At 40.5% G+C, this 13,780-nt stretch overlaps 1 protein-coding gene across 1 annotated transcript in view; it reads right to left on the reverse strand.

The window, feature by feature from the left end:
- Positions 1-6,736, reverse strand: part of wdr35.S (WD repeat domain 35 S homeolog) — a 76,217-nt gene extending 69,481 nt beyond the window's left edge. Inside the window, exons 1-5 of the mRNA XM_018265957.2 lie at positions 6,522-6,736; positions 3,966-4,083; positions 2,275-2,346; positions 1,687-1,779; positions 193-321 (exon numbers count right to left, since the gene is read on the reverse strand). Coding sequence (XP_018121446.1) covers positions 193-321; positions 1,687-1,779; positions 2,275-2,346; positions 3,966-4,083; positions 6,522-6,545 — 436 coding nt within the window. The 5' untranslated portion in view covers positions 6,546-6,736. The remainder of the gene's footprint in view (positions 1-192; positions 322-1,686; positions 1,780-2,274; positions 2,347-3,965; positions 4,084-6,521) is intronic.
- Positions 6,737-13,780: the final 7,044 nt, after the last annotated feature.

The raw sequence follows: 13,780 nt of genomic DNA on the forward strand, positions 1-13,780 counted from the left end.
TTTAGGTGGAGATTATTGGGAATATTCCCAATTCAAATTTGTGAGTTTTGACCAAAAATACAATTTAAAAATTCTAATTTACTATTCGACCTTTAATAAATCTGCCCCTAGGTGTTGAAAATAACATGTTAAAAAAAACTACAAATTTTAATTATACAGCTAAAGAACCCCCCAAAATAAAAGCAGTATTACCATCCACTGAGCCAACAATGACAGCTCCATCTTCGTACACTATACAGATCTTCTGTCCATCTGCATTCCAGCTCATGCTACGAACAACTGATTTATTTCTGTTATTAATCATCTCTTCGTACCACGAACCTAGAACACAATCAGTTTGTTTGATCAAATGAATGCGAAAAATGTTTTATGGGAATAGTCAGTATGACACTTCTGGGACTGAATATGTTACAATTAAAGGGGATGTATCGCGAAAATTTAATATAAGTTTCAGCATACTGAAAAAATAAACTTTCGAAATGTATTCAATTAAAAATTCTGTACAGTTTCTGAAATAATCAAGTTTTTGTTCACTATCCCTCTCTAAGCTTCTCTTCATGCAGGAGTTGGGTGTCAGATATAAATTGACAGTTAGATCCAATATTCCTTATATGGGAGGACCTTTTGCCTAGAAGATGTATTAGAGCTCACTATTAAAATCACCAGAAATCCTGTCTTTCTACATGCAGGATTTGTGCAAATGTTGTTAGATTTTGTTTGTACTGGAATCAGTTATTTGACTGAGCTCTAATACATCTGCTAGCAAAGTAAGCCCCCCCTATAAGATATATTGGATCTAACTGTCAATGAATATCTGACACCCAACTGCTGCATGGAGAGAGAATGAAGAGAAAGGATCCTTGTAGTTCCGAAACATGTCTTGTTAATAAATATTTTGCAGTAAAATCTGCTGAATTGTGTGCTCCATCCTATCCCTCTTTTTATACATTATATTGGTCGGACTGGTGTGGCCTAATCTGGAAAGAGAGCAGCAACAGATGGTGGATTTCGTTAGAACAAACCTACCTTGTTTAGAGAATGAAGAGAAACAGATGCTGAGAGAGGGATAGCGAAGATAAACTTGATTATTTCATAAATGGTACAGAATATTTAATTGATTGTATTTAGAAAGTTCCTTATTTCAGTATGATGAAGCGTATAACACATTTTCATTTTCGCAATATTTCCCCTTTAAGTATTTAAGTAAGCTTTATCAGAAAGATCTATATAAATACAACAGTAAGCCCTCAAAGTAATGCTGCTCTGAGTCCTCTGTCAAAAGAAACACAGCATTTCTTTCCTTCTATTTTGTACTCATGGGCTTCTGTATCAGACTTCCTGTTTTCAGCTTAAACCTCCAGGGCTAGGGCTTGAGCATGCTCAGTTTGCTCCTCCATCCCCTCCCCTCCCTGCTGTAATCTGAACCCAAAGCTATTAGTGACCAGGGAGAGAGTCAGCCAGGAAATGATGTCACACCAAGCTAATATGGCAGCTGCTATCCTACAAACAAACAAACAAACAAACAAACAGAGAGAGCTTCTAGAGCTGTTTACTCAGGTACGGTAAAACATTCTGCAGAATAAATATAGTGTTGCACTATCGTGGCTAATCTATTGGCAATAAACTGCTTCGGTAGCTTTCCTTCTCCTATAAAATAAACTGTTTCATAAACAATGTAACAAATACCTTTATACAGCATCCACACAATGATGAGCCCATTCTGATCGCTGGTGGTTAACTTCTGAAAATGTTCATTCCATGTCACAACCTGTACAGAGCCTGAAAATTCAGAGGAAGAGTATTTCTATTAACTAAAATTATCTCATTAATCTTTTACAAACATAATATTTACTTTGAGGTGCTGTTCAATTACTGCAGTCAATTACTGACTACAGTAGTCATTTGTTTGCAGTACAGTGTTCAGGTGGATCCGTCAAAATGGTGTTCATCTCCAAATACCCCCTTTTTATGCAATTATGTATATAACCATATGTTACCTGGTTGTGGGAACTTATGGGTGAGCTTGACTCCCATTGTTAACTTTTTCTTGCACAACTGACTGTGAGTGGTCAATCTAGCCAATAACAGGTAAAGCTGAGCTTATAATGTGATTTAATGATTGGTTTATCTTAGATAACCTGAATGTTAGCCCACGTTTTTCTGACTTTATCTTGTACCTAAACAAATAGGTGGATTGGTCCTAGAAGACCTGTTCACAAAAGCTGTAAAAAACAGCATCAAATGAAGGGTTTATTACAGACAGAATTAGCTCACCACTATGTCCTTCAAGCGTCTGATTCATGGAGAGATTGCTGGGTGCCGCAAGTCCTTTTAGTTTTGCATCTTCTGAAAAAAAGACACAGATACACATGGAGATGTGATGTGTTGCATATTACTTAAAACATGTGTTATGTATCTAACTAATTTAACAACGAAAGCACAAACTTAGAAAAAGTAATGGCTCTGATCTCTACATTCTCACATAGTATATTGCACATGGTGATGTTATCACTATCCATTAAATACTCACCAAAATGAGCACAAATGAAAGCATTAAAGCAGATTTGACTGTGGAATAACAGTCATCACAGTTAAATTGGCATAGCACACAAAAAAACAGATACTACCCATGCTGGGCTGTACAGCATCAAGCCTGGGAGTTCTACTGAGTTCTGCACACCTTCAGTGACTTAAAGGAGAACTAAACCCTAAAAACTAATGGGGCTTAAAATGCCATATTTTATATACTGAACTTATTGCACCAGCCTAAAGTTTCAGCTTGTCAATAGCAGCAATGATCCAGGACTTCAAACTTGTCACAGGGGGTCACCATCTTGGAAAGTCTCTGACACTCACATGCTCAGTGGGCTCTAAGCAGCTGTTGAGAATCTAAGCTTAGGGGTCGTCACTACTTATCCAGCAGAAAATGAGGTTGGTCTGTAATATAAGCTGATGCTACAGGTTTGCTGATTATTAAATTCTGATGCTAATTGCACTGGTTTCTGTGCTGCCATGTAGTAATTATCTGTATTAATTACTAATCAACCTTATATTGTGACATTTCTATTCTATTTGTACTGTATATTGTGAGTGGGTCCCTAAGCTCAGTAAGTGACAGCAGCACAGAGCATGTGCAGTGAATCAGCAGAAAAGAAGATGGGGAGCTACTGGGGCATCTTTGGAGACACAGATCTTTACTGCTAAAGGGCTGTGGTTGCCTTGGGCTGGTACAGAAGCACAAAACATAATGTGCAACATTTCTACCTGCTTCTTTAGTTAAGCTTTAGTTCTCCTTTAATGGTCACTTGAAACAGGACACCAGTTATCCTGATTTACACAGGACAAATTAAAATGTTATACAACAAATGTGCCTTTGAGAAAGGCTGCCTCTCCCTTGCCTTTAGGATGCATCAAAATAATCGATTTCGTGCAGAGGCATGGAACCAGTCACCGATCTTATGCCAAGCACTTGCATGTGTCCACTGTAGGAAAAAATACTTAAGTGGTTACGTAAGTGGTTTTAAATTTCAACTTCAAGTCTAGTCAGAATGTCCCAGGGATGTGTTGGTTCCATCATCAAGTCCCAACTCCTTCAAAAAACTGTATTTAATCCACTGCTCCCAAGCAGGCAGATATTCTGAGTAGGAGAGGAGAAGAATGCTGCCTCTAAGATTTTCTTGATATTGGTGGTTGTCCGTTTGGAGGCATCGATGATAAAGCATAGTATTTCGGAAATCAACCTTTTGTTTAATAGGGAGATAGCTGGGTAGCTTGGGATAGATACACCAAGGATTGAGGAAATCTTTTCAGTTTTATTTCTGACCCCCAAACCACCTCTCAGCGAGCACAAATTAATGTTTTCCGAGAGTTGATCTTGAATTTTACCTACATGTTAGCTGTAAATAACAATATTATATATATAAATATATATGATATGCTTAATAAAGATATGCACTTATATTTACCTGCTTGCATTTCCAGCTTTAATACTTTCAGCAATCCAGACTCTCCTCCGCACGCAATATAACCTTGGTCTTTGTTCCAGGAAATGCATTTCAAACAAATGTTATTGGGGATGGCGATCTGAAAGGAAACACAAAATTAACAAAATGTTCAAGCATGGGGCGTATTCTCAGCCAGAGAGGTAGAATGCAGATAACAGCAGGGGTGGAACTTAGGGCACCGACTATATTGCAGATCTAAAATGCCCCCAACTAATTATGCATTTGGTTGCCCTTCGGAGAGCTGAAGGTTCGCTTATGCTACTCCTAAACAGCCCAAGTACCGCAAGTCAAGAACATAAAGGCTGGAAGAAGTGAAATAAGAGGAGATAAAATGCAAAAGCATCAGAAATAGCAAAATGAAATGCATTTAACACAGGCTGATGAGCGGGAACATTAGTACATTAAAGGGGTGGTTCACCTTTAAGATAACTTTTAGTATGTTATAGAATGGCCAGTTCTTAACAACTTTCTAAATTGGTCTTCATTGTTTATTTTTTTACAGTTTTTTCATTATTTGCCCTTTTCTGCTAATTTATTCCAGCTTTCAAATGGGGGTCACTGACTCCATCTAAAAAACCCATGCTCTGTAAGGCTACAAATGCTACTTTGATTACTCATCTTTCTATTCAGACCTCTCCTATTCATATTCCAGTCTCTTATTCAAACTGGTGCATGGTTGGTAGGATAATTGGGACCCTAGCAGCCAGAATGCTGAAATAACAAACTAGAGAGCTGCTGAATAAAAAGCTAAATTACTCAAAAACCACAAATAATAAAAAATTAAAACAAATTACAAATTGTCTTAGAATATCACTCTCTACATCATACTAAACGTTCATTTAAAGGTGAACAGACCCTTTAAGACAGTATCTTGTAACTAGGCTGCTTAAATTTATATTAGTGGGAAAAGTTTCCTTTTGGGTTTATAACGCTTAAGTGTTTTTATGGTCAGAAAAAAAACCTTAACTAGAAAGCCCAGGTTCCAAACATTCCACATAATAGTTTGTATACCTTTACTGACACATGTAAGTGTCACTTAGAGGCCTTAAAGGAACAGTTCAATGTAAAAATAAAAACTGGGTAAATATAAAATGTTTCTAATATAGTAAGTTAGCCAAAAACGTAATGTATAAAGGCTGCACAGCAGGGCTCCCAGTCACCATCTTGCAGATATTCGTGTAGTCTTCGGGTCTCAAAGCGGATGTGCGCATGCACAGTTGCAGCTGATTCCTGACTTGGCCCAATTCCGTATGCGCCGGCAGGATTCATGTTGGAGAAGAGACCCGAAGACGACACGAAGATCCGCAAGACGTCACCTGGAGCTCTGCTGCGCTTCTCAATATTTAAGGGTGAGAATTATTTAAAGGGGTTTTTTTTACAATAAAGCACATGACGGGGAGGGTGAGGGGGCAATGCCTGGAAGCTTGGGGGGGGGACTTATGGTGGGGGGGGGAATTGCTTCCCCCAATAGAGGTGTGGGCCAATGAGATCCTGCACTCCAATTGGGGGAAACAATATTACTTGTGCAATTTGCAAATACTATGCCCCCTGCACTGTGTGGGAGCTCCCGTTTGGGCAACTATATTGGATCACATGAATAATATGATAATAATGGGTCACTAAGGATCATTTGCATATTTGTGTCCCAGCATAACTACCAGCACTGGGAGCGGCATAGCATTTGCTAAATTTTTTGCACAAGATAGTATTATTTTCCAGCAGAAGAACAATGCACAGACTATTGTTACACGAGTTAATGTGCCAGGTCTGGGATAACAACTAGCATTCCATCTCTGTATACAGGCATGGCTGTCCCCCGGGGTGGGCAGTAAAAACAACAACTAAAGGTGGCCACACACGTAGAGATGCGCTCATTAGGCGATGTCGCCAAACGAGCAGATCTCGCCCCATATGCCTACATTGATGTGGGCGATAGGCTGATCATAACTGCGGCCACGATCCAACTGGATTTTTTAATCTGCCCAATCGAGATCTGCCCGACTTTTGGCCACATATGGATCGGTGAAGCCCGTGGGATGGCCCCACACATGGGCCAATAAGCGGTTGACTCAGTCAGTCTACAGCTTTTATCGGCCTGTGTATGGGGGCCTTTAGCCAGGGGTACAAATTAGGGCCACAGAAGTCCCAACCGGCAATGCAGGAAGACTGGAGCCCCCCACTTGTGGATTCACCTATGTCTGAGACCAGCAACCCTCCAGCTGTTGGACTACAACTCCCACATGCCTTTATATATATATATATATATATATATATATATATATATACACACAATCAAATATGTCCGCAATCAGATGGCCCTACCCTAAAGCCCTTATCCTGTCCCTGATACTAATGCAACATACACTGAGTGGTTAATATACAGCGCTGCATCAGGATTATGTCCCAGGCCTCACAATCAGCAATAACACAGGCAGTACATATGTGACAGTACAGATACCCCATCAGGCCATTCCCCTCCACTGATTTCATGAGATAATCCCTCTGCCGAGATCTCACCTTTTTGCTCAGGTAAATAAACATGGCTGCGGGCTCGCTTCACTTTACTCTCCGGTTTTTCATCCAGCACACATACACTGGGAGACGGAACCCGGAGACACGCAACTACCAGTACCTCTGTAACCAGGCTGCGGAGTCTTCCCGTCTCTAGGTAACGGAGTTAGCCGGAGGTGACGTACAAAAGCCCGCCCACCATTTTAGGCGTCCTGAGCTGTGTACTAGCCGCCATGTTTGCTACTGGCAAGTGCCAAAGGGGTGTTATTATGTGTGAGGAAACTGGCGCTATAAGTAGTGGTTTTTTTTTGTAATGTTTACTAATAATTTAGTTTCAAGGCCTAAATGAACCTAGGCCCAGTTACTGTGACTGTATTCAAAGGAAAACTATACCCCTCAAACAATGATCTCTATAAAAAGATATGGCATAAAACAGCTCATGTAAAACCCTGCTTCATGTAAATAACCCATTTTCATAATAATTTACTTTTTAAGTAGTGCCATTGGGTAATCATAAATAGAAAATTATCATTTTAAAAAATAAGGACTGCCCCTGGGTAGGGTTGCCACCTTTTCTAGAAAAAAATACCGGCCTCCCTATATATTTATCTTTTCTCCCTATTAATAACATTGGGGTCAACCATCATTTTTACCGGCCAGGCCGGTAAAATACTGGCCAGGTGGCAACCCTACCCCTGGGGTATCTGTACTGTCACATAACCCTAGGTTCCGCACTTTTTCCTGTTACAGTTAGAGCTGCAGTATTTCTGGTCAGGTGATCTCTGAGTAGGGTTGCCACCTTTTCCCAAAAAAGATTCCGGCTGGTGGGGGCGGGTACAAAAAGGGGGCATGGTGTGACGTCAAAGGGGCGGGGTTATGTCGCAAAGGGGCGGGGCCACGGCACGGCCAGGACAAGAACCGAAGGACAAGGTAAGTTTTACAAGGGATTGGGGGCTGGCCGAGGGGGTCTTTTTAAGGGTATTACAAATTTACCGGCAGCTACATTGCCGGTAAATTTGTAATACCGGCCCCGGCCTTGGCAGGTGTTTTACCGGCTAGGCCGGTAAAATATCGGCCGGGTGGCAACCCTATCTCTGAGGCAGCACACAGACCATCACAAAATGGTGGTTCAAGGCAAGAGTTGTAAAAGAGCAATATTTGCTTAAATATATAGACCAGTTTGATAAGATTCCTAAATATGCCACTTAAATTTGATATAAACTATAGGTTGCTCGAGTATTCATTTTGGGAGTATAGTTTTCATTTAAACAAAAGGAGTGAGTGGGCCTTTAAGTTAACTTTTAGTATGCTATAGCACGGCTAATTCCAAGCAACTTTTCAATTGGCCTTCATGTTTTCTTTCTTATAGTTTCTGAATGATTTACCTTTTTCTTCAGACTCTTTCCAACTTTAAAATGAGTTACTGACCCCATCTAAAAAACAAATGCTCTGTAAGGCTGCACATGTATTGTTACTGTTACTTTTTATTACTCCTCTTTCTATTCAGGCCTCTCCTGTTCATATTCCAGTCTCTTATTCAAATCAATGCATGGTTGCTAGGGTGAGGTAGGCAGAAGAGGCAGCTGCCTAGGGCGCAATGATTAGGGGGCGCTGGGCACCTACCTCTTCTGCCTACCCCTAGACCGGACTCACCTGTAATTCAGCGTAGGCTATGTCCCCCAAACGATATTGCGCATGCACGCGAGCAGCATTACTGCGCATGTGTGATCAATCCTGTGTCGTTATTGCGCATGCGCGTGTGACGGGGGAAGGGAGGGCGGCGAGCTGGCAGCTGGGTTGCCTTGGGTGCCCGGGTTGCCTGGCCCGCCTCTGCCCTAGCAACCAGATTGCAGAAATGGCAAACTGGAGAACTGCTGACAGCTAATATAACTCATAAAAAAATGAAAACCTCTCTACGTCATACTAAAAGTTATTGTAAAGGTGAACAATCTTTAAATCTAATTAGGCAGAATTTCCCATTCTATTGATGGCTCTGCTTTACAAGGCTCTTCAATATAATATAAACTTTTTTTCTGTTCTGTGGTATTTTACTTTTAGTTGCTTCTATTGTTATCACCTTTTTGGAAAAGATACCTGCTTTCTTATATTTATATCTATTAACATTGGCATCAAACTTGTAGGGCACCTGTTGGGCTAAATTTGTTATCCCCAACCAAAGGTTAATAGAGCCTGCACTCCGGTTGGGGTTAACAGCACACCTCAAAGAAAAAAGTTCACTGGCCCCTTAGGTAATGCTAGCAGGGTGAAACCCTTGCTTTAAATTTATTTAGTGCAGCATGCACCAAACAGCACACCTCCCAACATTTTGGAAACAGAAAGTCGGACAAAAAGATTTGCCACGCGTATTGCAGTGATTTTTTGACCACGCCAATTTTGTGGCCACACCCCCTAATTACCATGTTCATTTTACAAGATTTGGCAGGCTATGAAACTTTTAACACACTTCTGTGATTTTTATGTGTTATTACAGTTTTGCTAATGAAGGTGAATTGCCCTTTAAGATGTGAGTCTAAGGGGCAAATTTACTTAAATTTGTACCAGCGACGGCTTCACTGACATCGCATCACTTCGCCAGGCGTAGATTCGCCAGGACAACTCTAATTCACGAAAATCCGAGGTTGCGTCCAGGGTAGCAAACGCTTGCGAAGTTGCGCTAGCGATAATACGATAAACAGTGCGAGGTTATGCTAGCGATGCCTAATTAGCATACGGCGTGAAGTTAAATTACAATGGACGTATATGTTACAGTAACTACATTACACTACACTAGGCCAGGGAACCTTAATAAAATAAAGTAATAGAGTAGATAGGACTTGGTAAAAAAAAAACCCTGGCGTCTTTTACTTTTAATATTTTGATAGGCTGAAAAAGATCTTAATTTTTTTCTGGGGTACCCGGCTTCCCCCCCTACATTTCCTAACATATGGCACATAAACTATACACTGGGCTCATGTGTAGGGCAATATAACAACTCTATTTTATTTTATTAAGGTTCCCTGGGCTTTTGTAGTGTAATGTATTTGCTACAACATATACGTCCATTCAACTTTAACTTCCCTCCATATGCAAATTAGCCAACGCTAGCACAACTTCGCTTTGCTTGTCGCAGTAATGCTAGCGCTACTTCGCCATCGGTCTGCGCCCTGCCCTGTCAGTTAGAATTTATGCCTGGCGAAGTGTTGCGATGTGAGCGAAGCAGACGCTACCGCAAATTCGGCGCTTAGTGAATATGCCCCATAGATTCCATTTTAATCAAATAATTAAAATTTTTTCTTATGGTTTCCTTTCCTCTGTAATAATACAACAGTACCTTGTACTTGATATCAAAAAAATATAATTAATCCTTATTGGAGGCAAAACCAGTCTATTGGATATATTTAAATAATATTAAAGTAAAATTAAGATAAGGAGATCTAAATTATGGAATAATCCCCTACCTGGAAAACAGGTCCCGAGCATTCTGGATAACAGGTCCCATACCTGTAATTAACTTACCAGTCCACAGATATGCCTTATCACAAATGCTATGTTACTCAAAAAAACAAATACAGATCATTTTATTATTAAATTTATTCTTACATTTCCGTATGTTACATACTGTACAGATTATATTTGCTTTCATATGCTGGGATAACCATAAAGAAAGAGCAAGTGTAACTGATGCAGATGTAGTAATATGAGCAAGGATTGACAGATCTAGTTACCCATAGCAACCAAACAGCATTGTATTGTCTTCTTTATGAAATAATGACAGAAACCATCTAATTGGTTACTATGTATTATCCATCAATGACAAACCTATGTCCCTGCAATTTATATCTCTCTTAGAAAGACTATATTACCTAATCTGAACTAAGTTACTAAAAGCACCCCCAAAGGCTAACAGAGATTCACAATAAAGATTGTCGGCAAAGTAGAAAGTGAGTTTACAGCAACCACGGACAGAAGAGAGGAGAGAAAGTAAGAAGAAAAAAAAAAGACAAGGAGTCGGAGTCGACAACATGTAAGGAAAGCACTTCAGGTAATGGTTAATAGGCAAGAAACACGTAAAGGGGTTGTTCACCTTTAAAGGAGAAGGAAAGGCTAAAATTAAGTAGGCTTTATCAGAAAGGTCTATATAAATACACCAGTAAACCCTCAAAGTAATACTGATCTGAGTCCTCTGTCAAAAGAAACACAACATTTCTTTCCTTTTATTGTGTACTCATGGGCTTCTGTATCAGATTTCCTGTTTTCAGCTTAAACCTCCAGGGCTAGGGCTTGAGCATGCTCAGTTTGTTCCTCTCGCCCTTCCTCCTTCCCTCACTGCTGTAATTTGAGCCCAGAGCAATGAGTGAACAGGGAGAGATTCAGGCAGGAAGTGATGTCACACCAAACCAATATGGCAGCTGCTATCCTAAACAAACAGAGAACACTTCAAGAGCTGTTTACTCAAGTATGGTACAGTATTCTGCAGAAAAAATATAGTGTTATAGCTTGCACTATTATGGCTAATCTATTGGCAATAAACTGCTTCAGTAGCTTTCCTTCTCCTTTAAATTACCATTTAGTATGATGTAGATAGTGATATTCAGAGAAAGTTTGTTTTGATACTTTATTATTTGTTGTTTTTCGTTATTTGGCTTTTTATTCAGCAACGATCCAGTTTGCAATTTCAGCAGTTATCTGAGGGTTCAAATTCCCCTAGCAACCATGGATTGATTTGAATAAGTGACTGGAATATGAATAGGGGAGGGTCTGAATAGAAATATGAGTAATAAAAAGTAGCAATAACAATAAATTTGTAGCATTACAAACCAGGGGTGTAACTACGGAGGTGCAGAGCCTGGACCCCCTTGGGGCCCTCTGAACACTCACGCTCAAGGCACATGGAAAACTGGTTTTGTGGCGAATTTCTGCGCTCCGTTTCCCGCGAAAATTTTCGTGAAACTGCCGCAAAAATTCGCCATGGAAAAATTAGCTGTGACAATTGTTGCACGTCTAAATTATTTTGACGCCCTTTGACTTCAATGCATTTCGGAAATTTTTCACTGTTTCACAAATATTTCCGGAGTTTTGTGAATTTTTCGGCAAAGCGAAACAGGACAGATTCACCCATCACAAATATACATGGACAGCAATGACAACATAGAGGTGGACGTACTGTCAATAGGAAAAAAGGCAAGGGTGGTATATGGGGGGAAGGCAGCAGCAATAAACAGCAGACAAGACACAAACAGAGTGGGGATTGGCATCAAAGGGTGCTACAGTGGGGGGATTTTAGTTCCCAGTTGAAAGTTTGGGCTATAACAACAAATGCAATGTAGATGAATAAAGATAAATGGAAGAACAGTCTGTGACTACAGAAAAGCATTGGACAGGCAAGGGAGGACAAGGAGAAATCTTTGGGGAACAGGAACTGATACATTGGAAGTGGGACTTGGTCATCATATTCTTCTAACTGAAACAAAAGGGATCAGACTGGAGTTAAGCATCTTATTGTGGACTGTGGGCAGGAATATGGATGTAGCATGGAATACCAGGACAGGCTGAGGAAATTTAAGCACGACAGAGAGTAATAGTTCAGAGAACAAGCAAAGTGATAGAGTAGGATCTGGTACAATACGGTAGCTAGTGTTGTATCGTATATTTGATGTGAATTTACTAGAGTTTCGTCAGGCTGAGCTCTCTTGCAAATTACCATATATACTCGAGTATAAGCCGAGTTTTTCAGCCCCCAAACTATGCTGAAAAACTCTACCTCGGCTTATACTCTGGTCAAGCGCAAAAACGGTCGCCGGCATCTAAGAATAGTCGCCAGCGTCTAAGAATAGTCGTCGGCGTCCAAGAATAGTCGCCAGCGTCCAAGAATAGTCTCCATGAATATTCGCCAGCATCCAAGAATGGTCGCCGGCATCCAAAAACGAGACGCCGGCACCTCCAATGGGAGCAGAAACCCTCAATTTTTTGATTGAAACTTACCAGAAGCTGCTGCATTTCTCACCCTAGGCTTATACTCGAGTCAATAAGCTTTCCCAGTTTTTGGGGGTAAAATTAGGTACCTCGGCTTATACTCGGGACAGCTTATACTCGAGTATATACGGTACATTGCATTCACAGTTTAGGGGTGACCAGGGGACTTTAAGTTAAATAAACCTCACTATACTTCATTATTCCACTTTGGACACGCACTCCAGGAACTCCTCGGACACGGTGTAAGATCAAAGAAAAAGCTTTATTTCACATCAAGTAACACCTAACGGGTTTCATGTGTTTCCTATGATTACGTGTGGAAACACACGAAACGCGTAAGGTGTTACTTGATGTGAAATAAAGCTTTTTCTTTGACCTAACATCGTGTCCGAGGAGTTCCTGGAGCGTCTAAACTTTGTTGAGCGTCTAAACTGCTAATGCATAAATGCATAAAACTTGAATTATTGAGAAAAAACTATGAACTCAATAATTAATTAAGTTGGTAGCACCTGCATTTACCCAGTATTAGTTTTCACAAATAAACCTCACTAACCCTTGTAGATGCAGTTTTACGCATGCGTACAAACGCGGCGCCACGCGCATGCGCAGATAGCCTCCGAGCCTCTTTAGCAACTGGTAAAGAGAGAGCACACACCGGCGCAGCAGGGGGGCCGGAGGAGGGCCGAAGGGCAGTGTTTAAAAGAACAGTAATACCAAAAAGGGTTTTAAATTATTGAAAATGTAATGTACTTTTGCTTGACACTGGTAAAATTTGTGTGATTGCTTTAGAAACTCTACTATAGTTTATATGAAAAAGCTGCTGTGTAGCAATGGGGGCAGCCATTTAAGCACAGGATACACAGTAGATAGCAGATAAGTACTACTATAGTTTATATAAACAAGCTGCTGTGTAGCCATGGGGGCAGCCATTCAAGCACAGGATACGCAGTAGATAACAGATAAGTACTACTATAGTTTATATAAACAAGCTGCTGTGTAGCCATGGGGGCAGCCATTCAAGCACAGGATACGCAGTAGATAACAGATAAGTACTACTACAGTTTATATAAACAAGCTGCTGTGTAGCCATGGGGGCAGCCATTCAAGCACAGGATACAAAGTAGATAACAGACAAGTTCAACTATAGATTATATAAACAAGCTGCTGTGTAGCCATGGGGCAGCCATTCAAGCACAGGATACACAGTAGATAACAGATAAGTACTACTATAGTTTATATAAACAAGCTGCTGTGTAGCCATGGGGGCAGCCATTCAAGCACAGGATACACAG

This window comes from Xenopus laevis, chromosome 5S (assembly GCF_017654675.1).
Source record: "Xenopus laevis strain J_2021 chromosome 5S, Xenopus_laevis_v10.1, whole genome shotgun sequence".
In the NCBI taxonomy this organism is placed as follows: domain Eukaryota; kingdom Metazoa; phylum Chordata; class Amphibia; order Anura; family Pipidae; genus Xenopus; species Xenopus laevis.